At 40.2% G+C, this 19,278-nt stretch overlaps 1 protein-coding gene across 1 annotated transcript in view; it reads left to right on the forward strand.

The window, feature by feature from the left end:
* Positions 1 to 8,345: 8,345 nt before the first annotated feature.
* Positions 8,346 to 19,278, forward strand: part of SPTLC3 (serine palmitoyltransferase long chain base subunit 3) — a gene marked incomplete at both ends in the record, with an annotated part of 127,553 nt that continues 116,620 nt past the window's right edge. The window contains one exon of the mRNA XM_084248068.1: positions 8,346 to 8,462. Within this exon, the coding sequence (XP_084104194.1) occupies positions 8,346 to 8,462 (117 nt within the window). The remainder of the gene's footprint in view (positions 8,463 to 19,278) is intronic.

Consider the following 19,278-nt stretch of genomic DNA (forward strand, 5'->3'; position numbering starts at 1 on the left):
TGGTGCAAGGGGTTAAGCACTGCACTATGAAGCAATCCACAGCCTCTGCAGCATAAGTTCGATCCCCGGCCAGTCAAGGAGAAGCCCACAGGGCAAGGCAGACCTCTCCTGTCTTGCCTGCTGCCCCCCTCAGCATTGTATTTCAGTCAGTCTGCCTGTTCTGTTCCCCACTCTGTCTCTAGTGGATCCTCTCACACACACACACCCCTGCATCTCTGGCCTGTACCCCAGCTCTTGTATTCATAAATAAATAAATCTTTAAAAAAGTACTTATTATATTCTTTAAAAAAATTAAGTGCAAAGAACTAGATAATGAGCCCCTCTGTGACTTTTCATGTATTTTCAGTTAGTAGTAATAGATACTATGGTAGGCATAATAATAGCCCCACAAGATGTTCACACTCTAATCCCTGGGCCCTGTTAATATAATACCATACACTGCAAAAGGGACTTTACAGACATGTTGAGCTTATTTTGCGTTATCCAGATGGCCCCAATCTAATGACATGATTTCTTCAAAGCAGAGAACTTCCCAGCTGCAGTCACTAACAGATGTACAGCTGAAGAATGGTTGCAGGGATGCAGCAGTACTGGCCTTGGAGATGAGGGAAGGGGGCCAATTATTATCTACCAAATACGGGTGGTCTCTAGACATTAGAAAATCCCCTCGGAGCTCCAGAAAGTATCTAACCCTGCTTACGCTCTCACTTTAGCTCAGATATATCCATGTCAGACTCCTGGCTACAGAACTATGATAAATTTGTTAGTTCAGCTGAGTTTATGAAAATGTGTTACAACGACAGTAGAAAATGAATGATGTAATGAACATATAATTTCTGTTTATCATTTTGCTAACTAGAAAAAAAAGATTTTCTTGCCACCAAAGCTTTAAAGAAAGGGTAAGTTAGTTTTACTTTTTCTGCAGATAAAACACATGCAAGAAACTTGTCAGAGCCCATTCCTCTCTCAAATGCTTACTGTTTTTGTGATATTACAATTCAAAGTTCATAACTTTCCTTTCCTTCCCTAACTAAGATGGTGGATACATTCTTCTTACATATATCCCTATATACTTTCCCTACGGAAGATCAACAGTACAACTTTCTTATCTCTCTCCCTAGTTTATTGCAGTTTTATTCAATGAATATCTTGTTGTTCCATATGCTATCTCTCCTAATCTTCAGCACAGTTTAATATTAACCATTCAGATGATCCAGCTGGATCTCTGATCAACTTATCCAGTGGACAAACTGGGATTTTTTTTTCCAAAGATTTCTCTATTTATGCATACAAGAACTGGGGCACAGGCCAGCAGTGCAGGTAGTGAGAGGATTCACCAGAGACAGAGTGGGGAACAGAACAGGCAGATTGACTGAAATACACAGCTGAGGGGAGCAGCGGGCGAGTCAGGAGAGGTCTGCTGCATCATGTGGGTAGCACCCTGGACAGGGATTGAACTCGTGCTGTAGTGGCTGCAGATAGCTCCTTAGGTTGCCTCTCAATCCCTTGCGTCACCAGGGAGGCCCGACAAACTGGGATTTATCTGTCCTTGTTTAGGTCACTGTTCCCAAAATAGTAGTTTATTTGGAGGATGACTTCAGGAAGAGTGAATAAGCAAAACATAGAAAGGAGGAAAGCTAATATTGCTTTTTCTATAGGTTTACTGATGAGGATAATAGGAATACACTCCTGCTTGGGACTCTTGAGAGACTCTGAATACACCTGAGAATTGTTTCACAGGGTGGAAAAGAACATGGAGTGTTTATCCACCAAATCCTGGTTAAAAGCTGCATCTAGCGGGCCTCCCCAGTGGCACAGCGGTTGAGCGCTGGGTTGCGAAGCTGCCCGCGGCCTCTGGGGCACCGGTTCGATCCCCGGCTGCTCCCCGGCCAACGGAGGAGGTTCCCAAATGGCGCGCAGATCTCTCCTGCCGCCCACTGCTCCCCTCAGCAGTGTACTTCGGTCCTTCTGCCTGCTCTGCTCCCCGCTCTGGCTCTGGTGAATTCTCTCACCCTCCCGCGCTTCTGACTGTACCCAGTGCTTGTATAAATAAATAAATAAATCTTTAAAAAGGAAAAAAAAAAAACTAAAAAAAAAAAAAGCTGCATCTAGCGAGGTAAACCCCAGAGTATCTGGTCACACTGCATAGGCAAAGCACACCTCCATAGTCAGAAGACAGGCATAGAGCACAGGCGAAGAGCAGCTGGCTGGTAGGGTACTACCTGTTTTCAGGGACCTCCAGGAGAAACCAAGCAGATATAACTGAGGCACCAACTCTGCTACAATGGGGTTGAGCTACTTCATAAATATGTATTATTCATAACTTTCCCAACAAATCAGTGCACAGAACTCAAGGTGTGAAAACTAAATGTGATTTTGATTAAGAGTATCAATTTCTACCACATAGCAAGCATTAATTTCTCTTACTCCACACAAAAGCCCAAAAGGAGGGGGTAGAAAACCAGGGACTCTGTCTCCATTCAGTTCGTTTCTATGTCTTGTCTACAGGGCAATGTATCTAGTCCTGGATGCTCTGTGGAACCAACTTAGCACACTGCTAGTCTGCCTGCTCTGATAGTCTCCCTAGGACACAGCACTGAGCCTTTGCTGTGTCATGGTACAAACACTCAGACAATTGTGTGTCATTATTTTCCAAAGTTAAATACACATCTATTTCACATCCCAGTGATTCTGCTGTTAGTTACATACCCAGCATTAATGTCTATATCTACGGCTATCAAAAGATATACTATAAAATTCATAGCATCAATCACTTTAATGTCTAGGAACAACCCAAGTATCTGTAACAAAATGGATAAATAAAGTGTGGTATGGTCATATAATGCAGTACCTAAAAAATGCAATCACCCACAACGAACAAGCTACATATTAAAACATGGAAAACTCTACTATAATGATTAAGTGACATAAACAATATACAAAGAATATATACGATGTAATTCTGTGTGAGATTTAGAGGCGGAGCTAATCTGTGGTAACAGAACTATAAATAGTGGCTTCTTTGGGGGACAAAATAGTTGTGAGAATGTGCACTCTGTGTACCCATGAATAGCTTCCATTATTTCCTGGCAGTCTTGCAAAATCCTCAGAGCCAAGTCGTATCCCTACTTGGAGCTCACTGAATTGTCTGGATTTCCTCATATCCACTAGGGGCCAGGGTAGAAAAAGCACTGCAAGTTCTCTCTAACCACCTGCATCGTGCTTTCTTTTAGCATATGTCCCATTGCCATTTGTTTTTGTTTTTTTTTTTAAAGATTTATTTATTTATTTGTTTATTTATACAAGCACTGGGTACAGTCAGAAGCGCGGGAGGGTGAGAGAATTCACCAGAGCCAGAGCGGGGAGCAGAGCAGGCAGAAGGACCGAAGGACACTGCTGAGGGGAGCAGCAGGCGGCAGGAGAGGTCTGAGCGCCATGTGGGACCCTCCTCCGGTGGCCGGGGAGCAGCCGGGGAGCAGCCGGGGATCGAACTGGCGCTGCAGAGGCTGTGGGCAACTTCGCAACCCAGCACTCAACCGCTGCGCCACCGGGGAGCCCCCCATTGCCATTTGAAGTGAATTCTGGATTTACCTCCTCCCTTGGAGAAAGCTGATCAGACTCTTCATCCTGACATTTCTTTCTAGTGTAATTTCTCATGAGCACATCACACTAATGCTTTCATGATACTCTTTCTGCCTGAAACATTCTTGTTCCATCTTGTTTCCTGATACCTATTCATGTTTCAAGTTCAAATCCTGCTTCCAACTTGTAGTTCTCTTAAACAAGGCAGGATTAGTTGCTCCCTCATCAGTGCTCCCTGATTTTCAATTCCCCCCTCACACTGGACTCAAGATCTTTGCTTGTCTCTCTTGCCCGCGGTTCTTTGAGGGTAATGACTGCCAGATTCGTCTTTGTTTCATAAGAGTTGAAATAGTGACTGGTCTACCCTAGGCAATTATAAATTTGAAAGAAATCTGATTGAAATCTTGAAATTGAGGGATCATCTTGGCGGCCTCGCGGTTAAGTTTCAGCGCTATCACACTTTCACCACTGCAGCCTGAATATGATTCCTGGCCAGGGAGCTGACCCACATGTGGTGCTGCAGATCTTTCCCGTCTCTCCAACTGCTTCCCTCAGCAGTGCATTTCAGTAGATCCATCATTTCTGCTCCCCACTCTGTCTCTGGTGAATCCCCTCACCCCCACACCTCCAACCTACAGCCCAGTTCTTCTATGCATGAGTAAATAAATTATTTTTTTTAAAAGAAATCTTGAAATTGAACATCTCAAGGGTTTATTACTAGAAACCTGCTTCAATATGGAATGAATCGATTTTCACATATATTAATATATTATTCATCTTATTGCAACTGCTAAAGGGATAAGAAAGTAAAATTTTATCAAGAATCCAACAGAACTCTTCAGTAATCCTACTTTTCAAATAAAACAGCAAATATAATTAAAATAAGCTTATCTCAGGGATTTATTTTTTAATCCAGATTATGATCTAAACTTGATATCTATTCAGTTCAGTTGTTTATACTGGCAGAAACTTGATAATGACAATTGAGGTTGTACATGATATTAAGAAACTAAAGACGATCATAACATTTTGCTTTATTCAATACATTGAATTTATTTGGCTTATTCAATAACGTTTTCCAAATTACAACAGCTTCTGTTATCTTTATTCTTGGTTCTCAGAACAATAACAAAAGGAGAGAAATCATGGTTTAAGGGTGCAGGGACTTGCTCTGGGACCATAAATTATAGAATTCATGACCTACTTCTACCACATATTCCTGTGGCTTTGGATGAGTCATGTGACTTGCTGGAACTTTAGCTTTTGTATACATTACTCTCTATTACATAAGTAAATATACAGTCTCAGAGAATGCAGAGATATCTAGACCTTGAACAATTCTGACCAATTATTTTGTTCATTTTCTTCAGTATTCTGCCAATTTTCCATCTACAGGTGGTTCCCAGAGTTTTTCGCAATACATTATTAATATGATGGACAACCCTTTCTTACCCACTGCTAGAAGCTGACATCTAGGGAAAAAGGCTCTCCAGAGAACACTATCAGTTTATTTTTATCTTTGCCTTTAATACACTAAAAACTTTCTTTTTTACATTTTATAATGAGGTTTCTTGAATAGAAGATATGCAGTTGCTACTAACTCATAGTTCCGTGAGGATGGGAACATGTATGTCTTGTTCATTGTTGTATCAAATGGTTTAATAAATAACCTACCACATAGTGGTTATTCAAATATTTTATGAGTTTATTGGTTGACCTGAAGTGTATTCAATTATTCAAAGATTCCTGATTATATTCAACATTTAGTATGTATTTTCAGGTTAACTAAGGAAAATAAATTATCAAAATAATTTGGACTGCTCTAACAAATACCCAAACTGGGTAGTTCATTAATAACAAAAATTCATTTCTCATGGTTCCAGAGACTAGATGTCGACCATCAAGGTTCTGGAATATTTGATGTCTAGTGGGAGTCTACTTTCTAATGGGCTTTTTACTGTAACTTCATACTGTTGAAAGTGCAAGAAAACTCTGTGTGGTCATTAATATAAAAGTACTTATCACCTCCTAAGGACTCCACCTCTTAATGTCATCACCTTTGGGGTGGGGGAGAGGGAGTAGGGAGATTTCAATGTATGGATTTTGGCAGAGTCACATACATTCATACACTATCTGTCTATGTCCTTAAACTCAAAGCTCCCACTCATTCAAACAGACCTCCACACATATTTTCCCTGGAGATACTATGAAACAATGACCCACCACTGATTTTACATACCAACAGTACCTGGTGTTGAAGGTTGATTTGTTAACATGATCTTGTGTACACAGCAATTCACTTTCTAATGTGGCAAAAAAAAGAAAAAAAAAAAAAGAGAGAGAAAGAGAGAGAGAGAGAAAAGTTTCAGTGCAAACTGTAGGTTTTTCCTGTGAATATCTAACCTTGACAACTGAGATTAGAAAAAATATAAGAATGGGGCCTCCCGGTGGCACAGCAGTTGAGGGCCGGGTTGCGAAGCTGCCAGCAGCCTCTGAAGCGCGGGTTTGATCCCCGGCTGCTCCCTGGCCAACGGAGGAGGGTCCCATATGGCGCGCAGACCTCTCCTGCCACCCGCTGCTCCCCGCAGCAGTGTACTTCAGTCCTTCTGCCTGCTCTGCTCCCCGCTCTGGCTCTGGTGAATTCTCTCACCCTCCCGCGCTTCTGACTGCACCCAGTGCTTGTATAAACAAATAAATAAATAAATCTTTAAAAAAAAAAAAAAAAGAAAAAATATAAGAATGAAGTAGATTTCAGTGTGTTTTGATATTTTGTATATATGGCTTTTGTCCCCTGGTGAAAAGGAAATACACAAGAAGAAAAAGAAAAGGAGGATGGATATAAGGAAAGGGAAAAGGGAAAATTTGAAAGGGGAAAGAGAAGAAGGAAGAAGAGAAGAAAGAGATGCACCTAATGTTCAGAATTTAGTTTTATCTCAAAAGCCTTATTCAAAAATAATTTTACCAAAAAGAGTAATTTTATATGAGTCAATAGAACCCATCAAAATAACATGATGTCTTTAACTTGCATTTCTATGTAAGTTGAAGAGGCCATGCAACAGTCCTCAGCATTCACACCTATCTTCTCCTAAGTGTGTAGTGCTCCCAACTCCCACTGCAAATCCCATAGGAGAGAAAGACTGGTGTGAAGCTACTTCTGCTCTATGACAAAGTTTGAGAGCGATACAATAAAAATCCTGAGCCTGAAAAACAAAGGTGTAGGCAGAATGGTATCAATCCCCTCTTATCATTTGGCACAAGTTCTTATCTTAGGTCTTTAGCTCTCCTTGGGATGGAAAAGTCAACCCTTAAATGCAAATCATAGTTAGGAGAAAGCATTGTCTTCACCTCCTCTGTAAACCACATCTTTCTGGAAGGAGAACAAATCCTACCCATGAGAGCTTAGGACCAGCAATTGGCACTCTGACAACAGGAGCCATTTCTGTCTTTTTGTTCGTGTGTGTGTGTGTGTGTGTGTGTGTATGTGTGTGTCCATTTCCTCAATAAATAGATTTCTTTTCCAAGTTTCTGATGCTAAAATTGTCTCCATTCAGGAAAACCATGACAGTGGGTATGGAAGCACTCAAGAGCTTATAAATGATTGACACCCTCCACCCAAACATGTTACCACAATGCCGTTTGTTGGTGATAGAGAAAATAGACCTCTGGTGCCCGGTCGCTGAAAGAAATAAGAGTTAATGAGTAATCCAGACATATAAGGAACTGGGAAACTGCAGTACCATCTGCTTCATTACACCTGTGTCAGTAACAAACTCAAATCACAGTTTTATTTTCCCACTACCCCATCAGAGATTAGCTCTCCGTGAGTGAGATTTTTTTTAATGGTTTTCCAGAGTGTTAATTGAATGGATCCTTATTTCTTATGATAAAGGTAATGCAGCTAAAATAAGAAACCAAATATTCTGCTCCCAAACTTCTGTCTTACTGGAATTCTAGATGAACTAGTAACTCTCATTATTGCACTGATTTTGATATCAGATGTGTTGTAAATTTTCCCCCATTTTTATATTATGGTAACATATACATCACCGAAACTTTTAACTATCTTTAAGTGTGTAGTGCAGTGGCATTTCATACCCTAATCATTCCGTTCCAGAACTTTCCAACTTCCCCAACTGAAACTGTGCACCCATTAAACAATAACTTACCATCCTCCCCCACCCCCACTCAGTCCCACCAACCCCCAACTAGATCTTGGCTAATCTTCTGAATGTAATAAGAAATGTTGACTTTGAACTTGGCTTGCTGCCAAAAAGTGTACATAGATGCGGAGGGGGGGGCGGGGGGGGAGAGACATAAATTCAGGATTGACTGTACTTGGAAGACTTGAGTGTGCTGTATTTGTGTGTGTGTGCCTTTAAAAGATTCTCCACCTCCCAGCCCGCCTCCTCACAGTTTGCCACTAGGTTTTTCAGTCTCCTAGTTTCCTCAGTCCACATCACGCTGAAGCAAGAAGCCAGCGTGAGCAATCTCCTTCATAGATTCAGAAGCAGATTTGTTGTCATGGAACCCACAATCTGAGTTGAGGAATGTAAAGGTAATCAGTGTAAAGGTAACAGTTTGTTTTTAGTTTCAAAGATCTGCCCAAAAGATAGGCTGTGACTCTTCTTCTGGAAAAGCCTGATTGGGAGGATTCCTTCTAGGGCTCAGCCCAGAGTGCTTTATCCCACCCCCTTGCAACTTCAAAACTAAAGCTTGCCAACAACTTCTGGAAGAAAACTTGCTGGTTCCATCATTTCATACAAATGGCTAGTCCTGGAGGTGGTGATGTTTGCAATGGGAATCTTCATCATCACAAGAAACAGAGTGACAGCTCGAAAAGTGGAAACTGCACAAAGAATGGGGTAGTGAAAGAAGCCCAGGTAAGAGGTGATTTCTCCCCCTTAGTGACCTGAAATATTTGAAAATTTCTTTGCAATGATTTTGAAGCTGTCTTAACTGAAACTCCTTCTTACAAGGTGCTTTATGTAAATTAACTTTTCAGCTGATTTCAAATGCTTGGCTAACAAAAAGTTTAGTTGTGGGTTAAGGAGGGAATTTCTTCTCTATACAAAAAAGAACACATACAGACCCAATAGCCTTAAACTTAAAAATCAAGCATATCTGTGAGAGATATGGGGTTTTTTGGCAAGCAATTTCAGGAGTTAAAGTTGTGAAGGCTTTCAAACTCTTCAGCTAAATTGCAGTCCAGCAAAAAGTCACAATATCTGATATTCATCATGCTTCAGAGGAAAAAGAGGAAGTGAAAGTAAATGTGTTGAGATTATGTGATGTGAATGGCATTTTCCCCCAAAACACAAGAAACACCTCTCTTTTGATCGGTGAATTCTTTTTGGTACTTGGTGAAACATTGTCATAGTCTATGGCTTGATTTGAGGCCAGAGTTCCTTCTTTGAAACTTGACATCACAGGAATTCCTTTCCAAGACAGTCCAGAAAGGGTGGCTTATTGTTATACTCTGCACACAGAAACCAAACAGACTTTAATTGTTTTCCCTTTTGATACTTTTTCCTTTTGGCTCCTGATGTGATAGAATGTTTGCTGTGGATATCTGAGGAGGTGAAGGAAGTCAAGAAATGTCAGCTTATTCAAAAGGGAGGCTGGCTTGTCCAGGTACTCATAAAAAGGCAGTTTCCCACTTCCCAAATGATGCACTAGCACTGTGCTCAGAGCAGCAAGGATGAGCTCACCTGCTTAAGAAGCAAATTAGCATAGACAAACAGGTAGCTCCACTGTTGGGAAATGAGAAGCTGAGCAGGAAACTTGTGTAGTCCTACTTCACTCATCCATCCCCAGAGAACCAGCATCTGCCCAGAGGAAAGGTCAGATTGTTCTAAGATTATAGGACAGGTGGAGCTGGCAAGGAGCCAGTCTACCACACAGTGGTGTCCAGTTGGAAGCAGAGGCGTTGGGGATAAGGATCTGTAACCTGGGTTGGGTATGAAAAAGCTGTAGTCCCCAAATTGTGTCAGTCATAGCTACATATTTATAAGTGAATGAGCTTTGAGAAGAGAATTGACATGATCAGATGTATTTTTCTCAGGTGGTGTGTGTATTTGTATCTAGTACAAAAGTAGGAGCTTATTTATGGATAATCTCTTACCTGATCAGCTAATCATCATGAAAGACTACATTATGTTATTAAGAAACAGAAACATGTTATAATGCATTGTTTATCTATGTGTGGAGATGTATGTTTATATAAAACACCCCCAAACATTGAATTATTTTCATCTATATAGTAAATTTTCTCCTGCTTACTAGTACTCTGTAGTATAGTATTCTTACTATCTATCACCCAGAATTCCCATGGGTGATACATTCAATTAATCATGTTCTACTTGGCAGTATAGTTAGCATTCAAAATTAAAAATATATACATACATAAAGAAAGACTATGAATAGATTTTACCTGGCAAAGGAGAAAACAAGAGGATTATGTCAGGGTTAAATATTGGCATGATTCACTCACTTTTCACTGAAGCAAAATGAAAAAGAAGAAACTGAAAAAAATTTTAGTGTGTTTTGTCTGGAAAAAAAAGTTAAAATGCCCTATGTCAAAAGGTGTCATAAGGAACAATGAATAAAAATCAATTGAAAAATGCAATTGAAGCAAAAAAAAAAAACCCCACTTACAATAATATCAGAAACACAAAGAACCTAAGAATAGATGTAAAAAGTGAAGTGAAAATCAATTTGAAGAGAGTATTAAAATGTTACTGAGGGACCTCCCCTGGTGGCACAGCAGTTGAGTGCTGGGCTGCGAAGTTGCCCACAACCTCTGCAGCACAGGTTTGATCCCTGGCCACTGGCGAGGGTCCCACATGGTGCGCAGACCTCTTCTGCTGTGCCCACTGCTCCCCTCAGCAGTGTATTTTGTCAGTCTGCCTGTTCTGCTCTCTGCTTTGGCTCTGGTGAATTCTCTCACCCTCCCACGCTTGTGACTGTGCCCAGTGCTTGTATAAATAAATAAATAAATCTTAAAAAAAAATAAAATGTTACTGAGGACATTGAAGACACTGGAATAAATGGACAGGCATACAATATCCATGGATAGGAAGACTTAAGATGAAAAATATGTTCATTCTGTCTAAATTAATGCATAAATTTCATGTGAGCCTAGTAAGTCAAACATTTTTTTCCAAACCAGACAAGTAACTTAAAAATTAGCAGAAAAGAATAAGTAGAAAAAAATATAAAAAAGAATTAAAGAAGAAGGTACTAACAATGCATACTAATAAACCATATTTTTCAGCATAAGAACGTGTTATTCACTCATATGTGGAAAACAAAGAAACACAATGAACAAACAAAAACAAAATTTTAGATGCAGAGAACAGATTGGTAGTTATGAAAGGGATGCCTGAAATGGGTAAAGAGGGTCAACTGTTTGGAAACTAGAGTTTTAGTAGTGATCATGATGTTTTATATGCAGATGTAAGATTATAATGGTGTACACCTGAAGTTTAGATATAAAGCAGCTACCTCAAAAAAATGCATTTAGAAAAAAAACTGAATATTATTCTAGTGGCTTAAGATATCAAAAACATATACGAAAGGAGGACTTATGCTTTCATTGTGAACATAAATATTCAAGAATATTAGCCAATAATTAAAAATTTTTGGAGGTCACACATAAAATGAAAACTATGATAAACAACATATATTGTATCTTTCTAAGTGCTAGGTGTTCTAGATGCTTTGTATTCATTATCTTACAATAACCCTGTGAGATCAATGTTATTACTATCAAACCCATTTTCAAGGTGAGAAAGTAAAAAATCTTTAGTAATTAACCAAGCTCATCAGTTCATAAGTATCAAAACCATGTTTAGAAACCATGTTTGCTCAATGATAGACCTCAAGTTCTTATATTTTAGACCATGTTGCCCCTGTAAGCACAAGATATTAGGGGGAGTTGATTCATACCTACTTTATAGTTCCACAGGAAAGGGAAAACTGAACTTAGACTTGAAAGGGCAGAGTGTGTTTGAATTAAAGCTATTTTGGGTTGTTTTGTTTATTTGCTTTATTGTTCTTCATGAAAATTTGAACTTATCACAAATCACACCAAACGCTGACACAATAGAACTCTTACTATGTAACATAATCTACTTACAAATGCACTGAATCTATGGAATTGCCATTCCCTTTCTTCATTTAAACAACTCTGAATTTAAAGTCATATGGACTCAGATTGAGCCCCAAATTGAGGTGTTCAGATAATCTGGTTTTCAGAAGCTTTTTTCAAGGATGTATGGCTACCCTAAATAAGTGGCACAGTATTTCCTAGCAAAACTGATATCTTAGACATGTGATGTGCTGGATGATGAGTAGTTGCAAATTCTTTGGAGTATTTCTCATAGAGCAGTGAAATCTGTTCCATTCTCTTGAATATGAGCTGGATACTTAACCAATAGAATATGAGAGAAATGACAATATGAGATTTCTGATATTAAGGAACAAGAAATCTTGTAGCTTGAACCCAGTCCTCTTAGAATATGTGTTCTTGGAATCCAGCCACCATGCTGGAGGAAGCCCGAGCAGCCCTGAGGAAAAACTCACACAGAGAGAAACCAACTATCCTTGCTGTGTTACTAGCTGAGATGCACTTCCAACTTGAGTGAGTGCGTGAGTGAGTGACTGATCTTGGAAGTGGATCCTCCAAGGTCTCTCTGCTCTAATTGATGCTTCATGGAGTATAGATATATTGTCTCTGCTGGCTGCTGTCCAAACTACAGATTCTAGAGGAAACAAATGATTCTTGCTTTAAGTGTAATGTGGTGTGTTAGCAGAAGGATAGAAAATGCTTAGAAAAGTTATTCAGTAATCTTACTTCATTGCCATTTTCAGTGCTTGTATTTACATTTTGAGGGAAAAGGTATTTTTGGGCAGCCATTTATTTTCAATTTTTGGCAAACTTGTCTTTTCTTAAAATGAACACATGTGTTGTTTTGTTTTGAATTTTAGCATAAAGACTGCATGCGTAAGTTGAGTTTCTGGCTGATAGTGTAAAATACAATGAACTCAAATATCACCCATGTAAAAGCAATAATCATTTGATGGTTGCCAAATCTGATGTGCGATTATTCAACCTGAGAAGGCCTGTAATTATTTGCATAATCTATAAATGAAGAGTTGGTGCAGGAGAGTGTGTGTGTTCAGGGGCAGATGTTTTATTGATGAAAAGAATACATGCTTTTAAGTATATATAATGTCCCAAATTAATTTGATCTTTTTGTTAAGGTTTCCCAGAAAAATTTTATTTGGAAATACCACTAGAGGTAGATTGATGTTGTGCCAATAACTTAAAGAAATTAATAATTTTTATTTTTAAATACATTTAATATAAACTTTTTACTAAATATTGTCACCTTTGTCTCAACTGACCTGAACTAATGCAATTTCTCTGGAATTATAAAGTATGCCAACCTATAAATTCATGTGAGAAGATGTTGCCAACATATTAGAAAAAAAGACCTTGGCCAGGTAACTCATAATTTAGATTACACATTTTTTGGGGGAATGACTATAAATATAACTCAAAGAAGTATTCAAAATTGTTCTTCTTTTTTAAAGATTTATTTTTTATTTATTTATGCGTACAAAAACTGGGGTATAGGCCAGATATGTGGGGGAGTGGGAAGGGAGAAAGAGGATTCACCAGAGACAAAGTGGGGAGCAGAACAGACTGATCTATGGAAATACACTTCTGAGGGGAGCAGCGGACAAGACAGGAGAGGTCTGCTGCGCCATGTGGGTTAGCTCCCTGGCTAGGGAGCTGCCTCAGTGGCTGGCATAGCTTGCTAGCACTGAGACTTTAACCCCTGTGCCACCAGGGAGGCCCTCAAAATTGTTCTTCACAATTTTACCCATCACTTTTTCTCTATCACACTGTCACCTGAATCCTGCTTTGCCACATTAAGAATCATTTACAGCAGAGATGTGAATTACAAAAACCTAGAAAGAAGGCCAGCAGGGCCTGGTATGGGACAAGAAGAAGTGGTAAAAAGGGTTTACTGGAGCAAAGTTCATTGTCATGAGGGAAATCAGGTCCAGTTTTGAGAGATCTTCTGATTTTCAAAGAAATTGGAAATGCAAATGGACTAGGAAGGATGGCAAGGAGAAATTATCCTGATTTTTAAGTATTGGCATTTAATTGTCAAAAATTCAAGTAGTGTGAATTTCAAGAAAACATTGCTACCAATCACAAATCTATAACCTCTGAATTATAGGCAGAAAGGGTAAGAAAAATAAGCAGTCTTATATAATGGGCTATTTTCTCATATACATTTAAGATGGGTGGCACAGGGAATTTAGTTCCTCCTAATTTAGACTACATTATTAGAAAGCAACGGATAAGTCTTATATCTTCATGTCTATTCATAAAGCCTGGTTAGTGAACATTAAACATTATTGTTCTCTAGATATGGTAAAAGTAGATCTTCAAATGTGGCCCCCCAAAAAAATCTATGTGCAAATCAATGATCATCCTCATAACTACAAGTTATAGTTGACTATTTCTTCTCTACAACATGGGGGGTTGAACCTTTTGGAAATCAAGGATCCTTTTGAGAAGCTGATAGATATTTTCCATAGAAAAATGATTATGACCACAATCACAGAATTTTACATGATGAGAGTTGATATATTTCCTTAAATTAAGAACCTTAGCTCTAAAATTTCATTATTAATTGTCTCTCTTCTCTCACAATCCAACCAGAGAACCAACTTGTCTAGAAAAGACAGAAAAAATAAGGAATTCACAAATTTACCCACCAAGGAGAAAAAGACACATGTAACCTGAAACAACTCAGTCAATAAGCCCCACATGTGTTATTTATTTAAAAATTTATATGAAAATTTTGCATTCTACTTATAACACATTCATATTTCTTTTTTTTTTTAAGATTTATTTATTTATACAAGCACTGGGTACAGTCAGAAGCATGGGAGGGTGAGAGAATTCACCAGAGCCAGAGCAGGGAACAGAACAGGCAGACGGACGAAATACACTGCTGAGGGGAGCAGTGGGCAAGACAGGAGAGGTCTGCTTCGCCATGTGGGATTCTCGCCGGCCGGCCGGGATTGAACCAGCGCTGCAGAGGCTGCGGAAAACTTCACAGTGTGGTGCTCAACCACCTGCGCCACCAGGGAGGCCCCAAGATATTTCTTTTCTGATTTTCTCACACTGCAGCATCACTCAGGGTTTCTCAGGGGACCACTTAAAGCGGAATCAATAGGAAGGCCCCCAGTTTCAACATCAGATAGAACTGGGGTTGAGTCCCAGCTAAGCCTCTTACCAGCTGTGTCACACTGGGTAGGTAGCTTCATGTCAGTACCTCTCAAGGCAATGGTGAAGATTAAATGAGATAGTCTATACAATGTTTTCAGTTACTATCAGACAGTTAGTAGATACTCCATAAATAGTAGCTATTATCTATTAAAGTTAGCCTACATCCGTCTCTTTCTCCTTCACTGCTTTTATAAGTGCCCAATACGGTGCGTGCCATATAATAGATGCTCAATAAATGATAGTAATTAAACACTCAGATTCCCTCATCTCATTTAATAGTGTTGGAAAACATGGCTACTATTCTCTATCCTTTAAAAAAAAAAAAAAAAAAACTAAATCACTAAAATTTTGTATGACCAGGTAGTGGTGATGGAGGATAGGAATAGAAAAACTGGAAAGGAGGCACCATACAAGAGGAACAGTCTTTCCAGATGCCTACCCTTGGCTTCTGTATGCCTCCTTTCACAACCAACCATATTAGTAAACTCAGGGACTAGTGTTAGGGAAACCATAATCCCAGGCCCATTAGGTAGGGCCAGCACTCCCTATTACTCCAGCAGGAAGAAGCTACAGAAAAGGGACAGCCTCCTTTCAACTCCCAAAACATTCTGGGCTGAGGATATGGTGGTGGGGGGGGGAATGATGGAGGATAAGGATAGAAAAACTGGAAAGGAGGTGCCACAAGACCAGAAACCTGGCTCACACAATGCCAAGAGCTGGAGGTGGGGGTAGGAGGGATTAACAGCTATTAACTTAACTGTAGGAACTAAGGTTCTTAGGTGCCAGTGCATAGATCACAAAGCACAAGACTGGAAGCAGGTATCAGACCACTGTAGGGGGTATCAGGAGCACAGACCTGAAGGTAAAGATACCAGATCCAGGGCTTTTGTAGAAATCTAACCCCCTTCAAATTTTACATAGTTTATTCAAAGTCAACAACAAACAAACCACTCCCAAAGAGAAGCCTTTATCTGTGCAATCTCTGTGGCCTGGGGCAGCAGTCCTTCTGCCCACCTGTGACTTGCAGGTTCTGCTTTTCTCCAACTCTGTCCCTCTGCAGGGCAACAGCCTTCTGGTCTGCCCATGACTTGCACCATGCTGGGGCTTCTTCTCATTGACCTCCCTCAGCAGAGGCAGCTCTCCTCAAGGCTGCACCTGTGACCATGCAGGCTGCCTCTTAGCAAGCCTGTCCCTTTCAGGGCCGCCCTTTCTGCTCACTTGTGTCTATGCAAGTGTCCTTTATTCTTCTCTCCCTTTCCCTATAAGCCTGATCTTTTGAATATAACTAATGTCTCTGTCTCATGGAGAAACTCGCCTGGGAAACTATCTGTGTGCCCCTGAAAGGGGTGCTCTGGGGAAACCTTTCCCAGAGTGAACCCAAGGACCCAGCTCTCCAAATCCATCAACTCCAAGAACTACATCAGTAATACAGTTTCTGGAAAGGTAAGCAGAATAGAAACCCACGGGGAAAAAAGTGGCAAAAGAAAATTTATTTTAAAAAATGGAATTTACATGGTCTGCATCTGTGAGCAGGAGACAGCCAAAAACAGGCTTGATAAGGAGAGGAACAGGAGGAAGTGGGACGATGACCCTGCGTTTTGGGCTGTGAGTGTTAATAATCTCTAGCAAGCTTCCCATCCTTTTGGCTGCCTGCGTGTTACTCTGTAGCAAGCTACCTCCCCATGGGTATCTAACAAATAAAGGCCCCTTAGTGAGCTGTATTTGGCATAAGGACCCTACACTTGAGTGTCTTGTGCATAGCCTGCTTTCTGATTTCCCCTCGCTGTCTCTACTTCCCTGGCACTAAATAACTCTAAAACTTATTCCTCGAGGTCCATGTGTTATAGAGCAACCCCGATATTAAATGGGTTCCTGGCTGTGGGTCCTCACCCGCGCGCTTTAAAGGGACTTATGAATACTCTACTACAGACACACACAAAAGGGTTAATAAAAGGTTTATTTACAAGAGGAAAGGAAATAAGGAAAATGTACAACTCAGGGAGAAAATAGGGAAATAAAGTCTTTAATGCGTCCTACCCGATCCGACGACCTGGAAACCCAAAGTCACTCTCAGAGCTGGCCGGACGCTGAGAGCTGGTGGAGAGCCCAAAAACGGGGTCCCCCAAAGCCCAGGTGTCTGCCTTTTCTATCCACCTGGCTGCTTAACCCCACCCTCAGGTCCCAGCCACCTTACCTTTGGTGGTGATGGGATTTGGAGTTCCCAGTGTCTTTGGCTTTGACCTGGGGTGGGGGTGGAGTCCACAAAGCCTATATGGAAATAGCTTTGGGACATCCTTTTCCCCCTAACACATGTCCTCCATTTCTGTGGCATGAGACAATAAGTCACCTTTTACTGTGCAACAATAGCTACATACTTTTGTCTTGATATCAAGATATCACGTGTACTCTTAAGTTTGGGGTCAGAGAACAAGCTTTAATAAAATGGGACTTTATGAGGAAAATAAAACTAGGAATAAAATATCAGTTTATTATGATGATTTTTAATATCTCTTAGTTTGAGATGAAATATGCCCGGATTAGAAGGAAAATGACAAATACCTCAGGTCTGTCATCTGGTTGTAATAATCCTCTGCATTCTCATGACTGAATGTCCAAGAAAAGTCAATGTAATCTGTGTTCCCACCAAATAACACTGTATGAAAAGATATTTTCCATTTTGCTAACTTTCACATCTCACAAGGTGTTAAGAATTTTATATCTGCTAATATATTTGATCCTCACAGCAACTTACGTGTCTGATACTGTTACCATTTCTTGTTTTTTTAAAAAACAGATATACAAAAGTTAGGTAAATTTGCCTAAGATTATATCTCTAGTTAAAGGTGCTGAATGGACCCCAGGGTCTGTGTTTTTATTACTAGAGGGGGAAAAAAAGCCTTTTCCTCAAACACTCTGTTGTGAATATTGGCAAACTTACAGAAAAAAAAAAAAAAATTAAGGGGTTGTGTGAGGGATCTTAGGTGCTATGTAAGAAAATAAATGCAGGGCCTCCCTGGTGGCCCAGGAGATTGAGTGCAGCACTATGAAGCTATCCGCAGCCTTTGCAGCTATCCGCAGCCTCTGCAGCATGGGTTTGATCCCCGCCAGCCCGGGAGATGCGCACATGGCGTGGCAGACCTCTCCTGTCTCAGCAGTGTATTTCAGTCAGTCTGCCTCTTCTGGCCTGTACCCTGGGTCTTGTATGCATGAATAAATAAACCTTTTAAAAAAATCTAAACAATTTTCAAAAATAGGAAAAAAGAGTTCTTTCTACCTTAAATACTCATATTCCTGCCACTTAGATTCTACAATGAACATTTTACTTTGTTTATCCATTGATCCATATATTTGATATATTTCAGTAAAATTCTAAAATCAAACACTTCACCCCCAAACTCCTGCATTTGTGTCATTAACTAGACTTTAATGTTTGTTTATAGTTACTTTTTCTTATAGTTTCTTTTTTTTACATATAATTAAAGCACAAATCTAAAGAAGACCCTTCAGTGAGTTTTGATGCACACTTGTTACAGGGCAAACCCCAATATAAAATGGGGTTGCCTGACTGTGGATCTGTTAGGGGGAAAAGGATGTCCAGAGCTAATTCCATACAGGCTTTGTGGACTCTACCCCTACTCCAGACCAAAGCCAAAAGACATATGGAAAGACAAATCCCATCACCACCAAAGGGAAGGTTGCTGGAACCTGAGGGTGGGGTTAAGCAGCTAGGTTTGGTATAAAACCAGACACGTGGGCTCTGGGGGATTCCCTTTTTGGCTCTCCACCAACCGCAGAGCTTGGCTAGCTCTCAGAGTGCCTTTGGGTTTCCAGGTCGGTGGATCTGGTAGGACGCATTAAAGACTTTATTTCCCTATTTTCTCCCTGAGTTGTACATTTCCTCATTTCCCTTTCCCTTGTAAATAAACCTTTTATTAACCTTTTGTGTGTGCCTGTAGTGGAGTATTAATAAGTCCCTTTAAAGCACGCTGGTGAGGACCCACAGCCAGGCAACCCGTTTTATATCTGGGCTGCTCCATAACAGTTCCTCACCCGCGTGCTTAAAGGGGACTTATTAATGCTAAACTGCAGACAGACACAGAAGGTTGATAAAAGGTTTATTTACAAAGGAAGGGGAAATGAATAACTTAGGGAGAAAAAGAAGGAGATAAGTTCTTAAATGCGTGCTACCTGTTCCACTGACCTGGAATCCCAATGACCCTCCAAGCTGGCAAAAAACCTAGCATGCCCACATGGCCAAACCAGCGACCCCCGGGCCCCATGGCCAGTTAAATACTCAAAAGGAGAGCCTAGTTGCTTAACTCCACCCTCAGATCCTTGCAACCTTCCCTTTGGTGGGATTTGTAGTTCCCAGTTGTGTGGGT

Source organism: Talpa europaea (assembly GCF_964194135.1).
Source record: "Talpa europaea genome assembly, chromosome: 11".
In the NCBI taxonomy this organism is placed as follows: domain Eukaryota; kingdom Metazoa; phylum Chordata; class Mammalia; order Eulipotyphla; family Talpidae; genus Talpa; species Talpa europaea.